The sequence below is a fragment of the Sabethes cyaneus genome, chromosome 3 (assembly GCF_943734655.1).
Source record: "Sabethes cyaneus chromosome 3, idSabCyanKW18_F2, whole genome shotgun sequence".
Taxonomy (NCBI): Eukaryota; Metazoa; Arthropoda; class Insecta; order Diptera; family Culicidae; genus Sabethes; species Sabethes cyaneus.
Genome location: NC_071355.1, coordinates 35069928 through 35095784, shown reverse-complemented (window position 1 = coordinate 35095784; position 25857 = coordinate 35069928). Strand labels below are relative to the sequence as shown.

Here is a 25857-nt window from a genome sequence, read left to right as displayed (position 1 = left end):
TTTGCGATGCCGGAGGCAATCTACGCCAGATTGAAACCGGAGTCTAGGGAATTCGGCTAAAAATAAATGCGTCGAATACCAAATACATGAAAGGAAGAGGCTCAAAGGAAACAAACGCGCGTCTCCCACAGACGGTAACCGTTGACGGCGACGAGCTGGTAATGGTAGAGGAGTTCGTGTATTTAGGATCGTTGGAGACCGCGGACAACAACACTAGTAAGGAGATCCAGCGGCACATCCAAGCGGGAAACCGGGCCTGCTTGGCCTTTCGTAAAATGCTACGATCAGGAAGCGTACGCCGTCGCACGAAGCTAACAATGTACAAAACCCTTATTAGACCGGTACTTCTTTATGGACTTGAAGCCGTGACGCTGCTCACGGAGAACATACGTGCCCTTGCCGTGTTCGAGCGGAAAGTTCTACGGACGATATTTGGCGGAGTACAAACTGAAAGCCGAGAGTGGCGGATGCGTATGAATCACGAGCTACAGGTACTGCTTTGGGAGACTCCCATCGTACATCTAGCGAAAGTTAGCAGGCTACGGTGGACCGGACACGTCGTAAGGATCCCGGACGACAGTGCGACGAAAATAGTCCTCTTCAACAACCCCACCGGCACCAGGAACAGAGGGGCCCAACGTGCACGATGGCTCGACCAGGTCGAAAGCGATTTGCGATTTTTGAGACGACTAGGAAATTGGCTACGAGTAGCCCAAGACCGAGTTGAATGGAGACGAGTGCTTGAAACAGCACGAGCCATCCCGGCTCTTGAGAAAAGCAGCCTGGCCACCAACATCCGGGCTGCAAACGAGAGCCTGCCCTGGCGACAGGTAAAAGCCATGGCGTGTAACCGTGGAGATATCTGATTTCATCCCTTTGTTCTGCCGGACCGGATACATAAGTATGTAATAGCGAATTCATAAATTAACCTGGGTTCGTGCTAACTCGAACCCGAAATTTATGAACGATACGGACAGTTTGACAGATCGACCCGTAAACCGTAATGCTAGACAGTTTTAACCTGCGCTTCAAACTGAATGCTGTCAGTTTAACCGAAAGGCAATCTCGGTTAATTTATGAACGCTTTGACAGCACTTCGATTACAAGTGAGTGCTAATCGACCTGAGCCAGGTTAATTTATGAATTCGCTATAAGTAACCGTCAAATTTTTAACTAAGAGTTGAAAAATTTAGCGAAACACTTCACAGCCTTAAAAATACTGGCAACCCTCTGAACGCGTCGATGTTAGATCCCTACAAAAGTAAGTTGTATGGCTTTCGCTGATGAGGTTCTTGGTGCTTGTGATGGAGTAATAGATTTTTTGAGCTGTTTTTTATCCTCTTGATTTGATGCGATTGAATGCCCGTGCTTTGTAAATGTGGTGAATCATACATTCGAAACTCTTCGTAAAGTAGTCTTCTGATTTAATATTTCCTAATATTAATTCTGATTTAATAGCTTCTATTTTCGCTGAAACTACTTTCGAAAAAGTGCCTTCCGTATTGTTGACATGTCCGATCCAAGGTTACGACAGCTTAGCATTAAAACCGGTGTCGTGAAGCGCCTGTCGAAGGAGAAAACCGTTTATGAAAAGGAAGTTGAAACCCAGCGGAATCGCATCGATAAGTTGAAGGCAAGCGGATCCGATGACCACGATATTCGAAAGCAGGAGGAAGTTCTGCAGGAATCACTGATGATGGTTCCGGACTGTCAGCGAAGGTAAGTTTTAAACCAATAACAGATGGCTGCCTGAAGCCGGGATGTAGCAAACATTTAACTACACTGAAGAAACTCCTCTGCCAATTGGCAGGTGTGAAGAAAAATTGAGCTACTCAAGTTTCCTAATATGTTTTTGATAGGAAAACTCAATTTAAACCAAATTGATCAAGAAAAATTGAATGGAAAACTATAGAACGTAAAAAATTCTCTTGTCAATTTTGAAAAAAATCGTTTTAAAAGTTATAAAAGATTGAACCAAGCAAAATAAAATACGAAACTTTTTTTTCAGGTTAGCAAAAGCGTATGAAGAGTTGAGTGAAATGCTGAAGAACGAAGAGGAATTGAAGGAGTGTGAACAATATACTGCGGCCGTGGCCGTGTTGGAGGACGCTAAAGTGAATCTACCACAGTATCAGTCCTAATGCTGTGACAAGAAAGCACATTTTCGACTAGAATATAATACAACTACTGAACAATATTTTACAATAACCTTAAAGATATCGCCCTGCATAATCCAAATTGCATTTAAAGAGTGTTTAACAATGTTAAGATTACCTGCTTTCGATCCCACAAGACCTCCACCGCTTAATATTTCATCACTGCGTGACCCTGCGTCAGATCAAAATTTCGTTGATGCTTTTTTGAAGGCAAGAGGCCACCTAAAAGCAGAAAATTATCCTCGCACAAACAAACCGACCACAGTATCGATCAGTGAACTTAAAACCACTCTTGCTCAGCTTGTTACAGAACTTGAACAGCTGCAGATAGAAAAGGAATCTCTCGAAAAGGAAATCGATCGTATGCCAGAAGCAGAATGGAAAATTGCGTCTGAGCGGCTGCTGCAAATGCAGCAACACATCGAGCAAAAGTTGCAGCAAATAAGCGATTCCAACGTTTACGGACGGCTCAAACAGAAGATACATGCACGACGCAAAAAACGTGCATGGCAGAAACGGCGAAACGGTCGATTGCGTGAACAAAGACAGGATCGTTTGAAGGATCGTGAAAAACTGCACGAAAGCATCGCTTTATGGCAACAAGAGCAGCAGAAATTGCTAGACGAAGAAAGGCAGGTTCAACAGCAGATGGAGTGCGCTAGCCATTTTCTAGACGATGTCCGTCGTCGTAAAGCGGCCTGTAAACGGCATTTGGCGAAGTTTGAAAAAATGCGAAAGCATTCGTCCAGTGCCCGACGGGAGGATGAAGAAAAACGATTCACCGCCGAGCTGGTCGGATTGACGCAAACCTGGACGGCCAAACTGGCCGATTGCATCAAGGAAGAAAAGCGCATTAAGGACGTATTGGCTAGAAAGTCGGCTGCCAATTTTAAACGACGCGTGGAAAATGAATGGAATCGGACGCTGTTTGGTGATGTGGTTCCGAAAAAGTTCGAACATCCGCTGCTTGTGGCTGACCGCGATCCGGCCGTTATGATCGAGACGCGGTGGGCCTGGGATGCTTGTCTGGTTGACGAGGGTGACGGAGATGATAATAATATTCAAACGCAGGCCAGTGCCATCCCGTTGGGATGGGTGTTGCCACCGAAAGATGCTTTACCGGAGTGGGCTCAGTATCGAGCTTTTGAGTCAAAATGAATAATGAAAATGAATGTGTTGGATTGATAATAAATTAGCTATGAATCAACGTCTGTTCGGGTGTTCGATTCTTTGATGACACTTTCGGGAGGTTTTAGGTAAAAAGATCACTGTTTAGTGATTCATTTGTTTTATTTTATCAATTTATTAGATTCTGTTACTGCCTAAGAGAACTTTTTGACTAAACTTAGGACAAACGTTCATGGGAACGTACGAATTTTATAAAGACCATCAATATTTACGCCTGAAAACCGAGAAAAATATGCATTCGCAAGTCAATTATACTTATTGAAAGCTACGTTCTAGTGTCCTGCTGTAAATACTTGGCCAATCTTTCCTCTCTATCGACTAAAACCGACTCTTACACGCCTAGAATGACGTACACACATAAACACTATAAAGTACAAATGTGGTTTTTTTTATTCCAGTTTTCTTTTACGAGAGTTGTGTTTATTGTAACAAATATGTTAGCTGTTTCAAATTAAATATATGTACCATATATAATATAGTAACCAACAAATTTACAAATATTGCGTGACGCTGCTTAGTGTTTACACAATCTTAAAAGTAGATGTAACGACAATAATTTTCGGGATTCTGTGATTTTATTAAACATGGGTATTTTAAACACGCAGGCTGAGTTTTGCTTTTGTTTATTCATAAAGTTACAATAAGTCCAATTAGCGTTTATCGTTACAAAGATACTCGTAAGTACCTGTGTAGGTATTGTTGTACCCTCTATACTACTTTTCTCGCGGTGTGATGCCGGCCGTATGTTAACATATTTCAGTACATATGTGTATTGACAAACCAATAAGGAGGTATTATAATGGGGGGACAACAACTATGTTTGCATTGAAGAGGGAATTGGGATGTGACAAACCAGATATATTGCAGTAGTAATATATAATATTGAATGTTCGCTATGAACTATGATCTTAGACAAATCTCTTTTAATGAAGTCCGGCAACAAAGGAGACCAAGCGATGATTTGTCGGATTCCAACTCAAAGCTTAAAATCGAAGTGGGCTGTGCATGTGCTTCGAACATAAACGGAACTTTTCGGTGACGCGAAAAATTAACTTCAGCGCTCTGAGGATGGATCGTCATGGCTTTTAATTCGAAGATGAAAAGTGTGATTCTTTTTTTACTGGTACAACTACAGCTCAAATAAATCGGAGTCAAACAATGGCACCAAACTAAAATCAACTCAAGATTGCCAAATCAACAGGGGTTATCAATACCGGGGGTTGCATTTCTTTAGCTCGTCCTTCTGCTTGCGGTGAGTAAATTATTGTTTGAGCCTGAGGCCCGTGGAAAAAAAAACTTTTTTGTTTTCGATATAGGTAGGGCTGGCAAAAGAGTGAATATTTGAAAATTTGCCACCTCTGTCCAGTAACTGCAGCCATTAACAGCGTAGCGGAGAACGTCTTAGGCCATGTGGCATCGAATCGACGAGGATGGCAAGCAGATATTGGATGAAAAGAGCCATCCGTCGGAATGTGAAGCGATACAAACAGAAGCGAAGACAGCAAACTGCAAACTTGACTCTTCCAGGAGAAGAAGTGCAAAGAAATCGAGCAGCTGTACTGCTTTTACGACACACGAGAGTTCCGCCGAAACGTGCAGAGATCAAGCTGGAGGTATCTTGACTGACGAAGTGGCGACCGAAAAGTGGATCAAAAGCTGCAATCAGCACTACTACAATGAACACCTGAATGGCATGCAGGCAGAAGACCATGATAGCGGAGGAATTGACCACATTGATGTATCAAGCAACGAAGATGCTGTGCCGCCATCATCGATAAGGGAAGTTAAAGAAACCATCCAGCGGCTGAACAACAAAGCAGCGGGAAAGAATGGCATTGGAATGGAACTTATTAAAATGGGCCCGGACAAGTTGGCCGACTGTCTGCATCAACTGATTCTCAAGATTTGGGATACGAAACGACTACCGGAGGACTGGAAAGATGGGGTTATTTGCCCTATCTACAGGTAAGGCGTTAATAACCAATAGATTTGTGGGAAGTTATCAGGCCGGCTTCATGGAGGGTTGGTCTACAATAGATCAAATTTTCACCCTGCGGCAGATCTTCCAGAAGTGCTACCGAGTGCTCCGAGAGCCCACGCATCACAGACCTATCATTGATTTCAAAGCCGCATAAGATAGTGTAAACCGACAAGAGCTATGGAAAACATTAGACGAAAACGGCTTTCCGGGTAAGCTTACTAGACTTATCATGGCTACGATGGATGGGATCCAGTGCTGTGTGAGAATCTCGGGTGGATTATAGGACCCATTCGAATCTCACAGGAGACTTCGACAAGGAGGGAGATGGTTTTTCCTGCATCCTATTCAACATTGCCCTTGAATGTGTTATAAATACAAGCGCCGATGTAAATGTGGGGCGCGATTTTCAATAAATCCAGTCAATTTTTACCTGCTTTGCTGATAACGTGGATGCTGCCGACAGAACATTTGAGGCGGTGGAAGTACACCAGACTAAAACGCGAAGCAAAGAAGATTGGGTTGAAAATAAATGCGTCTAAAACGAAGTATATGCTGGCGGACGGGACCGACCGCGACAGGGCCCGCTTGGGCAGCACCGTGGTAATCGACGGGGATGAGTTTGAGATGGTCGACGAGTTCGTATAACTTGGCTCATTGGCAACAGAGAACAACAATACCAGCCGTGAGATTAAAAGGCGTATTATCAGCGGAAGTCGAACCTACTACGGACTCCACAAACACTTGCGGTCGAACAATCTGAGCCTCCGTACAAAGTGCACACTTTACAAACGCTAAAACGTACAAATGCTAATTGTGCTCACAGTGATAAGCAACCTTGGTTGTCGTCCGCGGGCATGGAATGGGTGCAGCTTCTTTTTTGGGGTGTCCGTTTTGCTAGGTTAGGGACAGCCCAAACAACGTCTGTCTTGGAGCGAGCTGCGGAATCCTAAATGCGGCCCGAAAAATTGGCCCAGAATATCCATAGTCCCCAGTCCTGAAGAAAGGGAAGTTCGGTAAACCGAAGTTTAAGTTCCAGAAGAAAACGGAAGGTCCAATTTCGGAAAAATAATCATCGCGAGACGGCGATCGATCAAGACGAAGCTCTGGTGAAGACCGATTTGGACGATAGGGCGTTAGCGACGTTTTGCCTAAGCCTCGAGGAAAATGATTAACGCCTGGTTCAACAAGTAGCAGTGGAGGTTCGGCCTGCGGGATTGGCTGACCACGAGAAGCTCGAGAAGTGCGGATCGGTAGAGGACTACGTGGACGAGCAGATGACTAAGAACAACAGATTGAGCGAAATCGGTTTCAAGGTAAATGATCAATGGTTGGCTTCGTTACTCATGAAAGGACATCCCGAATACTACAACTCCCTGATTATGGAATTTCCAGCGTTCGGAATGGAGTTGGCACTTCCAAGCTGCAAGGAAAGCCTCTGTAATGTGCTATGCTGTTGAGCGGAAAGGAAGAAGTATGGTATTTCGACTCAGCGAGGGCTCGCACATGACGAGGAGCGAGGAAAACTTCCAAAAGCATGAGGATCAGGTAGTAGTATCCATCGATACAGTGAACGAGCGAGGTTTTTGTTTGTCGGAAGGTTTGACCACAGCGACCATTATTTTGATCTATTGTGGTATACTTCTTCTTTTGCCTAGATATTAGTTGCCGACAAAACACTATTGATGGAAGTGTTTGTCATTGTCAATTCATACCTCTTCTCCCAGTCCGGCATTGCACTTCTTATGAAGTTTATTACTTGATTGGGATTTCCAGACCAGACTTCGAAAGGCTCCATTATTCTTTTACCGAAGATTCTTAGTCTGCGAAGAGTTAGTGCACTGCACTGGCAGAGCAGATGTTCTGCGGTTTCGCTTCCGAATTCGCAGAGTTGGCAAGTATCATTGTCCAGCCTACCAATCGTTTTGAGATGGCGTGTGCTCGGACAGTGACCGGTAAATAGTCCTATTATTATACTTAGTTCGGTTTTCTTCAAGCGAGCGAGCGAGGTAGTCGATGAAATTCGTTGCCAAAGGGTTGCTGGAGCAAGGACCGATCGAAGTACAAGAAGCTCTACACGTTTCTGATCTGGTTACAAACCTATTATTGGTAAGATTTACAAGAAAGGGCTGACGATGGTATTCAACGTGGAGGGATGCAAAGTCCCCGCTACCGAAGGGGACGTTATCGTATCTGGAACGGAAGTGGATGGTCTGTACCAACTGAATCAGAAGAAAAACCACAAATCAATTCAAGCCGGAAAGTGTTCATGTAATTCTTAGAATCGACAGGCAAGTTATACAAAACACTCGAATATTTTAAGGTTAAAAGTATTGAGGACCGACAACGGGACTAAGTTCGTGAATGCGGCCATGAGTAGAAACATGAAACGAGACAGAGTTTTTCATCAAACGTTGTGTCCGTTTATGTCGCAACAGAACAGGACAGCCGAACGCATGAACCACACACTCGTGGAAACAGTGTGATGAATGCTGTTTCCACGGCGGCTTATTTTGTCAACAGATATCCGACGAGATCTCTGGAGTCGGTTGCGCAAGGAGAGGCGTGGTCCACAAGGAAACCTAATTTTCAGCTTCAATTTGCAGGTCTTCGGGACAAAAGTGATGTGTGTCATCCCGAAACAGAAACGCAAGATATTCGATGCGAAGTCCGAAGTTAGTATTTTCGTCGAACATGCGGAAAACTCGAAAGGCTCCAGGATCTACAATCCAGTGCTGAAAGAAAAAGAAGTATTCATCTCACTTTCGAGATATGCTAGTGGCGAACGAAGGTGAAGTTGTATCACATTCGTCATTGGAGTACGCGTAGCAGCCAGTTGAGTTTATGGAGCTGTGTACTTGGATTGAGCCCGACGAGCAGAATAGCGCAACAGCAATGAACAGATCGTCAAACAAGCAGATTGATGCAGAAGCGAACGATCAGGTTCTGGTGATCAACAAGTAGACCGAAACGTCGATATCGTTGGTTCCCACGAAATCTAATCCTTTGTTCCCAGCGTAACAAACAAGACCAGCTGATGAGCAGCAGGGGTCGAGGCGCAGTGGCTAGGGGCACGTAGTGTCAAGCAAATTTACTGGTCCAAATATTTCTCAGCAAGCCCAATATGACGACGACGATTGAGCGCAATGACCCAGTCACCGTGCCGACGACGACTGATTTCGATGACCCGAGAAGCGTTGCGAGATGTCCGCAAGCATTGTAAAAAGGCGACGATAGAAGATATCCGAGCTCTGGAGGAGAACGAGACTTGGGAGCTAACCGAGCTACTTCCAGAAAAGAAGGCGCTTCAAACGAAGTGGGTGTTCAAGACCAAGCGTGATGCCAGGCAAACATAAACCTCGACTAGTGGTCAAGGGATGTCTACGCTTCATCTGTCTTGTGAGTTTAATCCGAACAGGGTGAAGCAGTACTCTTGCCTGTATTTCATCATCCAAGGAAAAAAATGATGTTCTTGACTGCATGTGTGGATGATTTCGACGCAGAAATAAAAATAAAATTGTACCTGAATCTAGGAGAAGTAAAGCTATGCTTGGAGGTGAAGACCTGGAAAGATTCAACATGACGAACTCAAACTCCGTGGACCACCCTCGTTGAGCCGTATTTGAAGCTTGACAAGACCTGAGACCTCATAAGAGGCCGTGGCCTACGAGATGAGCGAAAACGGGGAGCTGTTTACAGAGTTCCGTGGTAATAGTGTCCTGGTTGGTAGATCACTCTTCCTTTATCGACTGGCAAATAAGTTCATGTGGGTTTCCCACAACAATGAATCGGGATCAATAACACCTTTATCGCTAAAGGCTGATAAAAAAGAGCCGGGAGTCGGGACAATCAAAGCTGATCCATCCTCGTCAATGAAATGCATCAATTACTCAGTAAGATATGGAAAACTCCAACTTTTCTGGCGAATTGACGGCGGAGCATATTGGGAAAAGTCCCTAAGAAAGAATACTTCATGTCTTCGTAAATTTATAATCTTTATATTAGACTAATCTCAAGATTTTAGTCTTGACCTTGGAATGAGGTCATACATATATTAATATTTTTTTTTTTTTTAATATTTTCGTATGTTATGTCCTAACATAACATACGCTGACGGACGAACAGCGTCACGTGCAGTACCTTGCAAGTCGTAAGGGCCGGCACAGTGTCGTCGTCCTGAAAGTAAATAGTAGTTAGATTAAAACTTCTCGCTCGGTGGTAATCTGCAATTGATGCAGGAAGCGGCACAATATGTGTCGATAACACAACCAACACGCATAGCTATCCTTGAGAAGTGGATTTTGCGGTCTCCTTTTGTCCAGCGCCTCTATGGTTCAAAGGTACAAGTACCAGCGAACCACATGCCCTGGAGGGTGTTGTGGGTTCGAATCCGGTTATAATCTCAGATTACAGCTTGGTTCGACTCATGCACCTTCCAGCATTGGACAAAAGGTAGGAGTCAAAATGACTACTTGTCAAGCATAGCTACCAATACCCCCCCCCCCCTTCCTTTCCGCTCTTCCCCCTCCTTCACCAAAAATTTTCATTTCTTTCCCTTACCGTCCCTTCATCAATTGTAGAACCATCGTTTCAAAAAAATATTATAATCTTTATCATTGCACTTTCTATATGTTGTCCTACTGCTAACAATATTTTCCACAAAAATCACCTCAATAGTGTACTACCAGTTTTACTTCATTCCCTGCAAACATAGTTGTAACATCCCCCCGGTATGGTAATATAGTAATAGTTACTGTTTTTCCCCGTAGCGCTTCCGTAGGTACAAAGCTTGCATACAACAGGTGTCTCAGGATAAAAGCAGGTTGTTACCGTTACTCCTGGATAAAAGGGATCAAAAGGCCATACACAGTACTGCTTGTGTAATGTATGCAGTTTCCTTTTTTAGTATGCATTCCATTGTTCACCTAAAGCCTAGAATTTGTATTGATAATTTTTATTCTATCTTGTTCCAAATTTGTTCATTTTTCAGTACGATATTTTTACATATAAATTCATGTAATGAGAAGCCTTATAGAAATTGTATATACAAATATACATCAGAAAGGTAAATTCTACATCTGTCTGAGAAGAGGGATTACTTTGTGCAATGGATCAGTTTCTTTAAGACGAAATTATTTTGTACATCACTAGAAAAAAAAATTCGCGCTGATCATAGAAACGAAAATTCACCATTGTAGAGTAAACCAGAGTGCATTAAACGCGGAGCCCAACAACTCCCAATAGCTAGATGGTGGGCAATAAATAATATGATAAATAAAATTTTAATAGGCTAAAATCAGCCGATGCAATGATAAATTAGTAAAAAAAAAAAAAGAAAACCACGTTCGGAATCTGTAGAATAGTATACGAAGGAACTTACAGCTGTTGAGCCACAAAAAGGCGGAGAGCCGTGAACCAGTCACTGTGGTTTACTGTCAGGATGAGCAGGACGTCGCAAAGAAGTCCTGTAGTCGCTGCACCGTGTGCCGATCCAGGGCACACAGGTCGAAGTCGAACGTTGCACTGGTGATTTCGTAGCATCCGGTGGCGGCGATCATTTCCACAACCCGCTGCAGTTCGTTGTTGTCCTGCAGGGTCATGATCTTGTGCTGTAAATCTTTCAGCTCGGACATGTAGTCACCGGAGAGTGCTCCCATCGGAGGAGCACTGCTAGAACTGTTGTTTGAGGGCGCCTGTAACGCGGACGGTGGCGGCAGGGCGGGCGATGCCATAACAGCAGCCGATGAGTTGTTGTTATTGTTGTAATAGGACGACGTGGGAGCGGTCTCTTCAACCAAGCCCGGCTTGGAGTTGTTATTGTTCGGGACCGGAGATGGTTCGTCGCGCTTGTAGTGATCGTCTCGTTTGGGAATTTTCAATGGCGGCTCCATCATTGTGGGAGGAGGCGATGGCGGTGAAGGACTGCGTTGTTGCTGCACAACTGCTGATGCCGCCGTCTGCAGGGTGGCTGATGATTTTTTGCTTTCCTTCTCTTTCTCGGCTTCCGCATCTTTGTTCTTTCTTTTTCGCTTTTTGCCTTCCTCCTTGCTTTCGGCGGAGCTGCTTTTAGCTTTTTCTTTTTTGCTCTTGTGATGATTTTTTTCCGGTTTCGTGGGTTCGCTCGCTGGCGGTGCCGGTTCATGCGGAGGCTTCTGCTCTGGTTGCCTTACAATATTGGAGGATGCATTGGAGGAAGTAGCAGACGCGGGCCTTGTTGCAATCAAATCCGCTATGCTGCTGTTAGAGTTCTCCGAGTCTTTGTCTGGGTTTAACGGTGGCGGACTGTCTGCCTCTGAGTCACTGCTGTTGCCACCTTGATGCGCACTTTTTGGCGGTAACGCTGGAATCTGCGCGCTTTCTCGTTCCAGTGGATGAGATTTTACGGAATCCGTTAGTTTCGCAGGTTTAATCGGACTTACTGGTTCTGGTTCCCTGGCAGCTGGAGGTGTGGGAAAATTTGACTTACTACTGGATGACTTTTCCTTTTCCTTTTTCTCTTTTTTATCTTTGCTGCTCGAGGATCTATCCTTCTCCTTATCTTTAGACTTGTCCTTCTTCTTGTGCTTGTGCTTTCGTTCTTCCTTCTCCTTTTCCTTGGTTTCAGGCTTTTCCGGCCGCTTTGAAGGTGCTTCCTGGGCAGGCGGAGGCACCACGGGAACCGGCTCACTTGGAACGGACTTCGGGAGATCTTCGGAGATTTTTTTCTCTTTTGAGTACAGTTTAGAATCAAACTTGGCTGCTTGATCCAGTTTGCTCGGTTTGATGAGATCGGATTTCGGTTTATCCGTCTGTTGCTCACTAATGGAATTTTTCTGGTGATCTTTGTCCTTCTTGACATCCCGATCTTTCTTCTCGCTACGATCCTTTTCTTTATCGTAGCTTTTCTTTTCCTTCTTTTCTCTCTTTTTCTCCTTGTCACTGCTGTGTTTGTTTGCCGCTTTCTCTTCGGATGGTTTTGGAACTGTTGCTGGCACTGAGGAGGTCGCCGGTGCTGCAGGAGATGGATGCCTCTTACTTGAAGGACTGCTACTCACGGTAGCAGCTGTTGACAGTGAAGCCGAAGGAGTTCTCTTTGGACTTGGAGGTCGTTTTGAAAACGAGGAGGATGAGCTGCTGGAGCTTTTCTCTTTTGTCTTATCGCGCTCTTTCGAGTGACTTTTATCCTTCTTTTCCTTGTTATGCTTTTCTTCGCTTGCCGAGGACTTTTTCGAATCCTTCTCTTTGTTGGGACTAGAGTGTTTATGCTTGGAGGACTTATCCTTATCGCTTTTGTCCTTATCCTTGGAGCTTGAGCTTGAACTGGAACGATCATTCTTCTGGGTAACCTGCTGACTCTTACTGTTACTTCCAGCACCAGCTGCAGCTCCCGAAGTCGGAGATGTCTTACTGCCGGATGACGAGGATAAACCTTGCTTTGGATCCGGTGAAACCTTATTGCTACCTTTGGTAATTGGGGGTCCAAATAAATTTGCAAACGTGTTTTGAACCTTCGAGTCATCACCGGAGCTTTTCTTATACTTTTTATCTTGCGAAGATGTTTTGTCGTTACTAGCGCTATTACTGTGTCGGTTTTTATATTCAGCGGAAGCCGAAGATGCTGCCATTGAACTGTTCAGTTGAACACCGCCACCCTTCAAAAGCTTTCGCTTGAAATCATCGGATGGGTTTGGTACAATGTACTCCTCTCGCTGCATCTTATATGCTTGCAGGTCCAAATCGTAGGTGTAAACTTTTTTCTTGGGCTCTTCTCCTTTGTTTGTTTTGAAATATATCTCAACTGGCAGGAGAAAACCAGCATATCCCGCTTCCTTTACGATGTATGGTGGCTCCTTAACAACTGAAAAGAAAGGGTATAGTTAAAACCAAGCTTTTTTTTACACATTGAACATTGCTCTTACCTCGTTTCGGCCTTGGAAACGATTCATGCAGATTGAAGATCACCTTGTCGACAAACGGGCTAATATCGCCGTTGTCGAAACCTCGCACAAACACTTCCCAGTCGTGCGTAAAGCCTTCCGGTGTTGTCAGAGGCTTCCTCGCGGCCTCGTGGCCAATTTCGAAGACTACTCTCACTGACATAATGCTGTCGGCTCGATCTTAGGAAAAAACAGCCCGGATTTCCCAAACAGTGCTAGAAAGGAAGAAGGAAAAAAACGTGTTTATTACTGTAAACCAAAATCTATACATAATTTAACAATTTTAACAAACTCATATCATAAAACGTTCGGATAGAAAACGATCGCATTCAACACTATGCATCGGAAAGTGTCGTTTTTCTTTATCACGGATCATATTTCTTGACCACATTATTGGCAAGAATAGTTTTCAGTCTGACTCTGAGAAGAAACTACGCTCCAAAGAATGTCACGCAACTAGTACAGCCTCTAGACCGTTTACTGAAGAAAGATGACCGCTACAAGTGATCCGTCAAACGCTTCAAAATTATTGTTCTTTCCGATTAGTCGTTAGAACATTACGATCCCGATAAAAAGATCATCGTTATAGGTGACGCTTTTAATAACGGTCTCGAAACGGAAATTGTTTACGGTTTAAAAATTCCGTCAAACCTATTCTATGGTCTTAATGAATAAAAAATAGTAATAACATTCCTCTAATTTAGAAGAAAGCTATCTATGTGGAAGTCGCTCTCTAAACCCCCGTCTTCCGTCTTGCTAGAAATCTGCTATGTTTCTTGTGCATAAAAAAGGTAACAAGCGAGGTGTAGAATTGCGTCGTTGAGTGCCGTCTCAAAGTTGTTTGAGCTAATGGTCCTGGAGCCGCTTTTTTCACATTCCAAAGCAATTTTTGAGCGCGGATCAGCATAGATGCCTCCCTGGTCGATCCACTACTACCTCAATTTGCTCCTGCGGTGGTTCCGTTCTTATCTAACTGATCGTCAGTTGATTATAGATCCAGTCCAGTACATTGTCCATCCGGTTGGTGATTATAGATCCAGTACATTCTGTGCTACCGCAGGGCAGTCATCTCGGACTTCTTATATTCCTGCTCTATTTCAACAACGTGAACCTCGTGCTTGAAGGACCACGATTATCATATGCCGATGATCTAACAATATTCTCCTGTATCCGCTCAACTGAAGACTGCATCGCATTCCAACGTCAGTATTTTGATTAGTGCACCTCAAATAGAATGGCTATAAATGTTTCAAAGTGCTCAGTACTATGCTTCTCACGTAAAAAAGATGCTGTTATTTTTAACTACACACTGCTATCGAGCGAGTCGATCATATCAAAGACACAGGTGTAATCTACGATACAAAGCTAACATTCAGACAGCATATATCTTATATCGTTAACAAATCCTCCAAGACTTTGGGATTCATTTTCAGGATTGCCAAAAGTTTCACAGACGTCTACTGCTTAAAACCATTATTATAGGCTGCTCCCTGGTCAGATCGACTCTGGAGTACTGTTCGGCGGTCTGGAATCCGAACTACCACAGCAGTTCTGAACGAATCGAATCCGTCCAGCGCCACTTCCTGCGTTTTTCTCTTCGTCGGTTGCCCTGGCGAAATCCTTACCAATTGCCGAACTACGAAAACCGATGTAGTATGCTGATCCACCGGGATACTCTTCTTTTCACACGGAGGGATACATCCAAAGCTCTGCTTTGGAGTCACCGACACTCTACGAGGAAAAATAGATTGCCCTTAAATTTTTGAGCAAATCGATCTTAATTTGCAGCCTTGATCCGTTCGAAATAGTGCTATGCTAAGGATTTTACTTTATACAGTTGATCAGTAGCCCTAAGAAGTTAATATATCATTGGGACATTGGAAGTCTGTTGATGTAATAATAAATTAAAACAAAAAATGAAGACTACACCAGTCGAATTAAAGTCGAACAGACTTGCAACAGAATTGAAATTGGATGACATGAAGCAAATCGGGTCGTGTGCGGTAAAAATCGTGGTCTGAATGATCTAACACGAACTACAGTATTTCCGGGGAGTTGATTTCGCCAATCAATACTTTCCTGATGAACACGAAAACTTCTTTATTTTAGTGATTGCATAACCAGAAGTTGAGAGCAATCACTGTAAGTTGGTAGCTGCAAGGGATCACACCAAGGTAGCAATCTCAGAGCAAAACGAACGAATTTTCGTTGGATCGATTCTATTCTAGCAATGCAGGTACCTACTCTGGTACGGACCCCAAACCACGGAATTGGTTTCGAGTATCGGTCGCACTAAAGAATAGTATAGCGACTTGAAGCACAACAAATCCCGGAACTCATTGGCTATTTTAAAAATGAAACCAAGCTGTCGGTTAGCTTTTGTTCTAATTTCACTATAGTGCATTCTAAACGGAAGCGCACCGCCTACAGAAACTCCTGGGTCACGTACCTGCGACTCTTCATAGTGGCTGATTGGACATTTATTTATTGGTAATTCATCTGACACATGAAATAGTCTGCATGAATAAAAATCTTAAAGTAAGCTTGACATCAACAAACGAAGTGAGTCCCTTTTAGAATTTCTCTCGTCAAACAATATCGATATTGCTAATAGAGGCAATGAACCAACATTCATACATGCTATCAGGGAGGAAGTCTTGGACCTGACCCTGTGCAGTCCAGTAATTTCGGAGAAAATACAGAACTGGCACGTGTCAGACGAAGCATCACTGTCTGTCGCACAGGCACATCATTTTCGAATGGGTGGGTGGCCTAGTGTCACAGGTCGCATATCGAGATCCTAGGAAAACCAACTGGGATCAGTATGCGCTTGAGCTCGAATCGAAAAGTCTCACTACAAGAATTAGGTCGGTTCAACAACTTGAGTCGGCCTCAAAGGTCTTAAACCAAACGATAGTCTCTGCTTATAACAGTAATTGTCCACTTACAAGGGTTACTTCAACTAGGAATGTTCCCTGGTGGAATAGAAGGCTCGAACGGTTTCACAAAACGGCGCGAAAACTGTTCAATAGAGCAAAGATTACTTCGAACTGGACTCAATATAGGAGAGCTCTAACCGAATACAGCAAAGAACTAAGACGATCAAAAAGGAAATCTTGGGTACACAATTGTGCCAGATTTAACAAGACTCTTGCTAAGGATCATTCGAACGGACGAGGTACTCTCAAGAAAGATGACGGTTCGTTCACAAAATCTCCGGCTGAAGTACTAAACTTGATGATGGGGACTCACCTTCCGGGATCTTCCTCAGTTCATGCTGCTGCCAGCTCGGACTCTGATTGTGACGTAGGATGTTCTCAAAGAAACTCATCGGGATCTGAGAGAACAAAAGAGATAGCGACCAGAGTCGCAGGGATGGCTTTCACTAGGGCTAGGGTGGAAAACGCAGTGAGACCCTTTCAACCTTATAAATCGGCAGGTGCAGATGGGATTATCCCAGCGCAGAATGGAGAATTGGCGCTAATTCCATCTCTAATCGAGATTTTTAAGGCAAGTCTGATACTAAATTATATTCCGTCTACATGGAGATTGGTAAAAGTCGTCTTTATACCAAAACCAGGAAAACGGGACAAATCACTTCCAAAAGCCTTCAGACCAATTAGTTTATCATCAGTATTGTTGAAAACTATGGGAAAGGTATTATATGAATACATTACATGATTAGATCTGAATACATGATTAGATATCCATTATCGAAACACCAGTTTGCTTATCAAACTGAGAAATCTACAATCACAGCACTACACACGCTCGTGACAAAAATTGAAAAGTCTCTTTCATCGAAAGCCTTTGATTTGGGCCTTTGATAATGCTTCTTATTTATCAATGGCAAATGCGATGAAGAAAAGACAGTTTGATAACTGTATAGTCGAATGGATCCACAGTATGCTCACACATAGGCAAATCACCTCGGAGCTAGGAGGGCTGTCAACAACGGTGACTGCAACCAAAGGTTGCCCACAAGGAGGGGTTCTTTCACCCCTTCTTTGGTCATTAGTAGTTGATGATCTTCTGAGAAGCTTAGAGGCAAAAGGTTTCGAAGTTGTGGGCTTTGCTGATGATTTAGTCATCATGGTTCGTGGAAAATTCGACGACGTGATATTGAATAGAATGCAAAGGGCCTTAAACCTCACACTATCTTGGTGTAGTAAAGAAGGCCTGGGCATTAATCCTTCAAAAACAACAATTGTTTCACAATTCACTAGGAAGAGGAAACTGAAGTTGCAGTCTCTGCACCTTGGGGAAAAAGAAATTAAATGTAGCGTCTCAGTTAAATATCTGGGAGTAGTCCTAGACGCTAAATTATATTGGAACGCACCCTTAGATTCAATAATCAGCCAGGCAAACACTGCCCTATGGGTATGTTCAAAAATGGTAGGAAAACATGGTGCCTCAAACCAAAAATGGTATTGTGGGTCTACACCTGCATTGTGAGACCTAGGATAGCCTATGCTTCGTTGGTATGGTGGCCAAAAACTTTAGAAGCCACGGCTATTAAAAAGTTAAACAAACTTCAACGATTAGCATGCATGGCCATAACCGGAGCAATGAAAAGCACACCTTCGAAGACTCTAGAAGCTATCCTCCACCTGCTACCTCGGAATCAACACGTTCAGTTAGAGGCTAAGAAAAGTAACACTTAAACGATGGAAAACAATACTCGACGGGGATAAAACCGGACAGTTGAGTATCCTGAAACTTCTACCTGTTGACCCAGTTGCGGAAATGAACAGTGATTGGATGGAAGCTAGAACCAACTGCGACATCCCATACACGGTAAACGAACCATCACGTTCGATCTGGGATGAGGGGGGACCTAGCGTCCGCAGTGGTTCAATCAAGTTCTATACCGACGGGTCAAAGGTGGGAGTCAAAACCGGTGCTGGAGTGTACGGCCCCAGAATTAGAATATCTATAGCAATGGGAGATTGGCCAACAGTTTTTCAAGCTGAGATAGCTGCTATAATAGAATGTGCAAACGTCTGTCTCAAAAGGAAATACAGACATGCTAATATCTGCATTTTCTCTGACAGCCAAGCGGCACTAAGAGCGCTTAAAGCTTTTAAGTGTTTCTCAAAAATTGTCTGGGATTGCATTTGTCTCTTACGGCAACTGAGCCAGGTACACTCGGTAAACCTGTACTGGGTCCCTGGTCATTGCGGAATAGATGGAAATGAACTTGCAGACGAACTAGCCAGATGTGGTTCTAACTCTCCATTCACAGGTCCGGAACCATTCTGCGGTATCTCGGACTGTGTGATGAAGAGTGGACTGAAACAATGGGAGAGCCGAAGAATTATGGCCAATTGGATGGCCGTACAATCGCTCAACCAATCAAAAAAAATTATAATTCCTAGTATTAATGTTACTCAGAAGCTGCGGAGTCTCAATAAGAGAGGTTTCAGCACGTTTACCGGTCTGGTGACAGGACATTGCCCGAGTAAATATCATCTTCGGAGTCTCGGTTTCGTGCAAGATGATATTTGTCGCCTGTGTAATACCGAGAGCGAAACCTCGGAACACTTACTCTGCAATTGTGGAGCACTAATAGGACGCAGACTGCAGTATCTCAAAAAGGGCCTACTAGAGCCTAGGGAGATCTGGTTTGCGTCGCCGATCAGGATTACAATGTTTATAAAACAAGTCATCCCTGATTGGAACCTGTCCCGCTCCAGCTACCAGCCTACCACTTCCTCAATAAGTGATAGGTAAGCCTGAAGCGTACAGCAAAAGAAACAATGGGGCATACCACAATAGTTCAAAATAATGGACGCAGTGGTAAGAGTACCCAATAGAAGAGGAAAGAAGCCCAACTCTTCCACTTTTGTAAACGTTCTTATACATTCTGTCATTGGCTCGCAAGATCCAAATGCCGTCCGATGGAACTGTGTCTGCAGCAGTCCCGTTGAGCGTAAAGGTCGTTGCGATGCCCGAAAATTGAGCATGGATAACAGTTGTGGACAGTCAATTTCCCCGTTAGCTACATTTTTTTAGCTACAAGTATCGCCTGTTGCATTTTTCTTCTGTGTTCCAGTGTGTCGAAGTTAACTAGACGACGTCTATCCCCGTAGGGTGCCAAATTTTCTGGATTTCGCCAAGGAAGATGACGCAAAGCAAGTCTAATTAATCCTCTTTGTACGTGTTCAATTCGTATAGTCCAAGTAAGCTGCCTCGGAAACCAAATCAGATTACAATTCTCCAGAAGTGGTCGAACTAGGACGGAATATAACGATTTAAGGCAGTGGGCGTCCTTAAAGTTTCTCAGAATCTTGGAGATAAATCCAAGTTGCCGGGATGCTTTGGAGATGATTGATTCACGGTGCAAATTAAAAGTCAGTTTAGTATCCAGTAAGATAGCGAGGTCATTAACTTGTTCGACTTTGCGCAGCTCACTACCATCAATAATATAATTAAAGTTTATCGGGTTTTTGAGGCGATAAAAGCTCGTCACCTCGCATTTTGAAACGCTGACTATAAGCCAGTTCAGTTTGCACCAGCCTACGTTGGAAGGGATTACAGAACATTTCCTTTTTTTTTTTTTTTTTTCCTTTTTTTCGGGTTATCCAACTGGTCGCTTAATAGCGTATAAAACTCTGCGCTGGGCCCTTTTGTGTTGTCAACAAAGTGTCAGGGAGACCTCAAACATCAGTTCTACCTGACGAGACAGGCACTGGCGCCCACTAAAACACAGGTAGAGCCCCAAGCATAGCCGTCACGTCTATACCCGCAGGCGGAGGCGTTTCGGCCCTGCGCGGACTCCACGAACTGACTCTAAGATCTCTCTGCCAAAGGCCGGAATGTCATATTTTAAATATAATGATGATGATGAGAAGAAAAATAATAGATCGAATTTGTAAATGTGCTTTGGACTTTTTGTACCACTCGAGTTGCAATATGTGGTATAGTGAAGAAGTGGAGAATTCGTCAGCCCCGCCTGACACCGGTCTTCAACCGCGCGCCCGCTTTCAGTTTTCCAACACCAACAACCACAAATGAACCAATAGGTAAGACAAATTTCGGAGCATTAGTGGTTATCAACTTATCAGGGCAAATTTAATCTTTCATCCCCTTAGTATTCACAGTGCATTCCCACGATACAAAGTAAATTGAGCGCAGCACAAGCTGGACGTTCGCGATAGTCGACAGAAGCTTCAAAATATAGACTCGCCCGCCTTCCAACCCTCGAGACCAAAGTGCTGTAAAGTTCTGGGCTTAAACGTCTCTTTAAGACTCGACCCCTTCCCATCGACAGAGCCCGCGGGCGGCCATCAGAGCTCAGGACAGCCACGGGGCCAGTGCAAAAATCCTACTCTATCTAGCAGCACCGCCTAGCCGAAACTCGAACACGCGACACGAATTGACCTATTTTTCCCATCTGCTACCTAAGAAGTGCTATTACCCGTAATCATTACAGAGTGGTCCTTCGGCATCCAATCGGATCTGGTATCCCGCTTACATCCCCTTACTAACCCTAAGCCCCCGACCAACTCAATCAATCCGACATTTTTCGGAGATATTTGTGACAGTTGTGATAAATAAGGATGAATCCCAGAAAACTTAATCTATTGTCAGAGATCCCCATACTGGCCTTATTCTTAAACGGAATAAAAGCACTTTCTGAACAACGCAACAATCACATTTGGTAAATTTTTACCCCGAGTCCCACTTGAAATCACAAAAGTATTTTGATATATACCCACATTCAGAAGTAAACGTGACCGCTGTTCATTTACTGATTAGTTAAAAAGCCCTACACCACGACAAGGTTCAGTTTTATCGTAGGGAGTTTGCACCAGCCTACGTTGGAAGGGATTACAGAACATTTCCTACGCAAATTTTTTTTTAGGCAGCCTGCAAAGATCGGATTGCACACGCAGCACATATGATTTATACAATGATGCATTCAGGCGGCGGTATTTGTCACTGCTTATAATTTTGTCTAGTCAAAACTGTTTTCCAACGGCGGTAAGCACGCTGGGCACTATTGCGTACACGCTTTAGCTGTCGGAGGCGGGAAGTACACCACGCAGGACTGGCTGGCGGTCTTACAAACGGTACATTCATGCTCAACCACTGAGAAATGGTATTACAAAACTGTACACTGTAAGAGTACGATCCGAAGAACCAAACACAAGATCTGACATACGACCAAGATAATTTCGCTGTGTGTTTTGTGGACATGGTGTAACTGAACATACTGGGCTTTTTTATCCGATGAAAGGAGATAACGCAACACTTTTGGATGCTAACGGTTAGAAAATTTTGTGAACTCCAATTATGAAAAACGTCAACGAGTTGCTGAAGCTCACCGGAATCTAGACTATTTCGAATGACTTTGAATGCTTTTACATCTTATGCAGAGTTTTCGGCAACCTTCTGGAAGTAGCAGCGATATATCGTTGATGAACAACGTGAAGAGAAGTGGTCCTAAGCTAGTATTTTGCGGTATTCCTAAGATATTCGTAAATTGTGCTGAAAGTTGTGATCCGACTTGTGGTAAGATTTGGTAAGGTTCGATTATTGGTTCTTCAGGTGAACCATTCCCCAAGACCAAGACCCAAGACCTAGTTCTTTCAGTTTTGCGAAAAGAATTCCGTAATCAACTAGGTCGAAAGTCGCTTTCAGAACGATGTATAGCACATCAATTTGAGCACTGGCACTCATGTGCAGCAAGCATGCTGAAGAGAAGTGCACTAAATTAGTGGTTGTCGAACGTTTGGGATAGGAAACGTATTCCTCCGACGAGATGTAGAGTTTGCAGCTTATGAATAGCTCATCATTCATAATGATGAATGTAGTTCTGTACATCAGGTTTATCACCATTTTTTTAAAATACTAAAAACATTATGAAAAGCTTCCAAATGGTGGAAAATACACATTTCCGGAGTGGTAGATTCAACAGTAAGCATAACGGACGTATGAGTTTAGCAGCACACATGATGGAGTCCATCGGGATCAGCAGAGAAGGGGGAGTTTTAGCTTATTGATTGCAATTTCGTCGAGCCGATTCGTGATTTCAGCTAGGTTGAAATTGATAACATTACTAGGTAAGTTGCGTAGAACACCATCTACTTCAGCACTCCAGACAGTGTTATGGAATGTTCGTTGAAAATTTTCAGCAAAGAGAATGCATATTTCAGCTGACGAACTGCCATGATTATCATCAAGGAACATATTAACTGGTAGCCCCGCTTCTTCACGTTTACAAACGACTAAAATAACTCAGGATTGCGTCAAAGATTGTTTTGCATTCGGAAGGTGTACGGTTTGTACAGGTATCGGTTATATTTTTGGCAATGCTGCTAAGCCTCCCAGTTGGCCTCGAGGTATGATGCAGGCCTAATAAGTCAATCGTCGTATGTTCGAATCATGAAGAGCCTGTTAGAGTCATTAGTCATTGTAGTAACTGGCCCTGCAATTGCCCTGTACTCTAACAGCTGGCTGCGAAGTCTGTCGTATGAAAAAAACAGAAGGTCAAGTTTCGATAACTTATGCTATGCTCTGCTTTTTGCTGCTAACATGGTTGAAGTGCTGTTTAGAAATTGGGCTTCGCAGTTTACAGTATTTTCGTAGATCCGAGGAGCCCTCTTTTCAGCTGTCGGAACAGATGCTGATTAGTCCAAGGACGTTTTCGAGCTGATCTACAGTAAGGAACAAAGCGAGCGATTACTGACTTAATAGCCGAGTTGAAGTGTTCCATGGTAATACCAACAGGCCGGGAGGACTCCAGAAGTTGCCAGTCAATTAGGGAAACGGCAACGCTCAGTGACTCAAAATCAACTCTACAGAAATCGAAACTCGGAACGTCTGAAATATCCTCGAATTGTACCAACTCTGTTAGTCTGACAGAAGTGTCAAGCAGCGGGTGGTTAGAGTTGAGAGGTAGCAGTGGTTCACTCGCTTCAAATACTTCACATAAAACTGCGTCATTGGCGAGTACCAAATTTTGACAAACTAATCAAGTAGGGGTGGTAGGGGCAATATGGGCCACCTAAGCAAAACGCTTCATAAAACATGTAGCGCGTAATCAAAATTCTAATAATTGCCATAAACTAGCGATTTGGCATGTCTTTGATAAATTAACAATGTTAGAATATTGATTGACTATGAACAGCCATCAAATTTGAATGTTTAAAAAATGATACTTTTTGCTTCGTTCAGAAACCATACAAATATGGGCACTTTAGTTAAAGTTACCATTTTAGCCAGTTTTTACTGGAAAATAACATAAAAGATTATATCATATAGAAGAAAAGAGAAATTGTGTATTTTGATTTCATTCCGCGGTTGTTTTATGATTGTTTCTATTTAGGTAACGATTTTTTTTCAGTTGAACAACATAGGTAACATGGCAGTTCAAGACTTGAACTTCAAGTGGCAGGTAGATGAAAGACACAACTTTTGCTCTGTAACCGCTATTTTCGGGTTAATTGTTGTAATTATGCAACAACAAGCCAAAGATCATCTAGAAGGAGTTCGAAGCTGACGATTTGGAAGATGTTCACCAACCAACACAATGTATCCGAATTGGTTCGGATTGTGGAACGGAAAGACCGAATGTAGTAGAAGAGAACGTTCGATTGATCGGTGATTATCTTATTCGTTCGCACAGCCATTCGAAATTCTATAAGTTACCTAAAACAATGTCATATTGAGTACCTAGCCGTGCAGTCTCCTGTCGATGTCGGAGCCTAAGCGTCCAGTTTATAATCATAAGCTTTAATCTTGGCAAATCAATAAAGTCTTAATTTGCTGTCAATGCTATAAACCTAAATAAATTATTTCATAAAATAGTTGTTCTCGTTACTAATGAACGCAACTTGTAGTTAAATTTTTTACTGCGCAAAGTTGTGTCGATGTACGACTAAACATTCTATTGAGACATAAATCACACTGAACTAATAGCTCTGCAGCACAACATGTAAACAAAACATTGAATCACGAGTGCGAGTCATTATCAACGCATCAAAATCACCTTGAAAAATTGCGACAAGCAAAACCTGTTCAGTTCAGTAATGCATAACAATATGGAAGAAAGAGCAGGTTGCCATTTTTCAGCAAGGAAGCAAGTGTAAGGAGAAAAAATAACTTCCCGCACATAGAGGCTCTGGTCTGGTCAGCGACACAAAACAAGCCACAAAAAGACGTCTAACACTAATCGATAAGGCGTTGTTGCTGATGCTTAGAGATCATCACGTCGCACAAATGATGTACTTTTCCTTACCTTTAAGAGATTGTCACCAAGGTTTAGAGATACTATAGTAACTTGTATGAAAACTGCACTGTGTTTAACAAACACAAGATGTGTATTACCGACGCTGTTCATTGAACAATTGGATACAAATAATTGAGTTTCTCTTAATTTAAACTCTCAGATTGAAACTACCTAAATTTAACTTAGGTAATCAATGCGGTACGTTGCTGTAAATCGTTCATTTTTGTCAGTTTTTGTTTACTGACATTGTATACAGCAATCACAGCAATATTTGAATGCACAATATTTCTTGATTTTAGAGTCGAAATAAATATACAATATTTTGGTAACATTTAGGTCTACAGGCGCAATCCAAACCTTCGAAACTCCAATTATTAAAAAGCACTGGTTCAGTTAGTTTTAGTTTTGATTCCCAATGCCGCGGGTGCTGCTGTACTGTCTGGTTGGTTGGACATTATTTACACTAGAATTAACACTGTTGTCGATTCCGCTTGACCTGCCCACACTGCGCTCGGCGAAGAAAAACAAACATCATAGCACAGACACCAACAGCGAAAGCGAACCCCACAACCGAACCCACCGCGTTACTCATATCGTTCTCTTTCTAGCGCACATACACATACAGCAGCAGTCGCTTCCCGCGGTTGAAAAAAAATTAGCCATCTCTTCACCAACAGACACCACCCTCCGCCTGGTGGTGCTCTTCCTAATCCGCACCCACGAATACGAACGATCCTCAAAGAAAAAAAAAGTGGCCGACTTTCTTCGGACGGCCAATCACCCTTCGCTGATATTTACCGTTCAAAATCGATGATGCCTTCACAAGTTTTCCGTTTATCACGCACAATGTGAACTGAATTCGATTGATTTTTGTGCAAATTCCACCTTTTTATTGACTGAATCTGGAACGATCTGCAGGCTGAGGCTCTACATTTTTCACACACTCACTGTGACACTCGCTCTACGGCACGATAAAACGACAGGGTTGCCAGAACTGAACCATCAGTTATATACTGACACGGAAAAAAATATATCCGTTAAAATATCGATGATTGAACGAATATGTATTTAGATATTGCGCTCTTCACACTCAATTGGACTGCACAGTTATTAAGTGCAACCTTCAAAACTGTGATGAAAAGTGTGCTACTGATAATATCGCTAGTAATCTTATATCGATAATACCATCAAACTTTATCGTCATGGAAGAATATCGAAAATTGGAGGATTTAAAGTGAAATCTTCTTCTTGATTTGTTATTATTTTAACATTTTTGTTCTATTTCTTACGTATTTTTGCTTATATTGCCATATTATCGTTATTAATTATTAACGATAACATAACTTTATCAATAATCGTTATAGATTTTGACCGACATTTCCC

The 25857-nt window shown here is 43.0% G+C and overlaps 3 protein-coding genes across 6 annotated transcripts; 2 read left to right on the top strand and 1 right to left on the bottom strand.

Annotated features, from left to right (window-relative positions):
- Positions 1-1312: 1312 nt before the first annotated feature.
- LOC128742436 (tubulin-specific chaperone A) lies at positions 1313-2249 on the top strand. Of its 3 annotated transcripts, none has more exons than XM_053838799.1 (3): positions 1313-1406; positions 1459-1719; positions 2009-2249. In XM_053838799.1, the coding sequence occupies exons 2-3, from the start codon at positions 1511-1513 to the stop codon at positions 2139-2141; spliced, it is 342 nt and encodes a 113-aa protein (XP_053694774.1). In that variant the 5' UTR covers positions 1313-1406; positions 1459-1510; the 3' UTR covers positions 2142-2249. The 3 variants fall into 3 exon arrangements, with proteins under 3 accessions (XP_053694774.1, XP_053694776.1, XP_053694775.1); XM_053838801.1 differs by having other exon boundaries at positions 1359-1378; XM_053838800.1 differs by having other exon boundaries at positions 1362-1381.
- On the top strand, positions 2144-3348 carry LOC128742435 (golgin subfamily A member 6-like protein 22). Its single transcript, XM_053838798.1, has one exon. The coding sequence runs from the start codon at positions 2262-2264 to the stop codon at positions 3312-3314; it is 1053 nt and encodes a 350-aa protein (XP_053694773.1). The 5' UTR covers positions 2144-2261; the 3' UTR covers positions 3315-3348.
- A 6514-nt stretch (positions 3349-9862) lies between these two features.
- On the bottom strand, positions 9863-25404 carry LOC128741327 (protein AF-9). Of its 2 annotated transcripts, XR_008412208.1 has the most exons (4): positions 25273-25404; positions 13221-13453; positions 10703-13159; positions 9863-10254 (listed from the first exon to the last, which is right to left on the bottom strand). XR_008412208.1 is itself a non-coding variant. In XM_053837065.1 (3 exons), the coding sequence occupies exons 2-3, from the start codon at positions 13399-13401 to the stop codon at positions 10758-10760; spliced, it is 2583 nt and encodes an 860-aa protein (XP_053693040.1). In that variant the 5' UTR covers positions 13402-13453; positions 25273-25404; the 3' UTR covers positions 9863-10757. The 2 variants fall into 2 exon arrangements, 1 of the variants encoding a protein (XP_053693040.1); XM_053837065.1 differs by having other exon boundaries at positions 9863-13159.
- Positions 25405-25857: the final 453 nt, after the last annotated feature.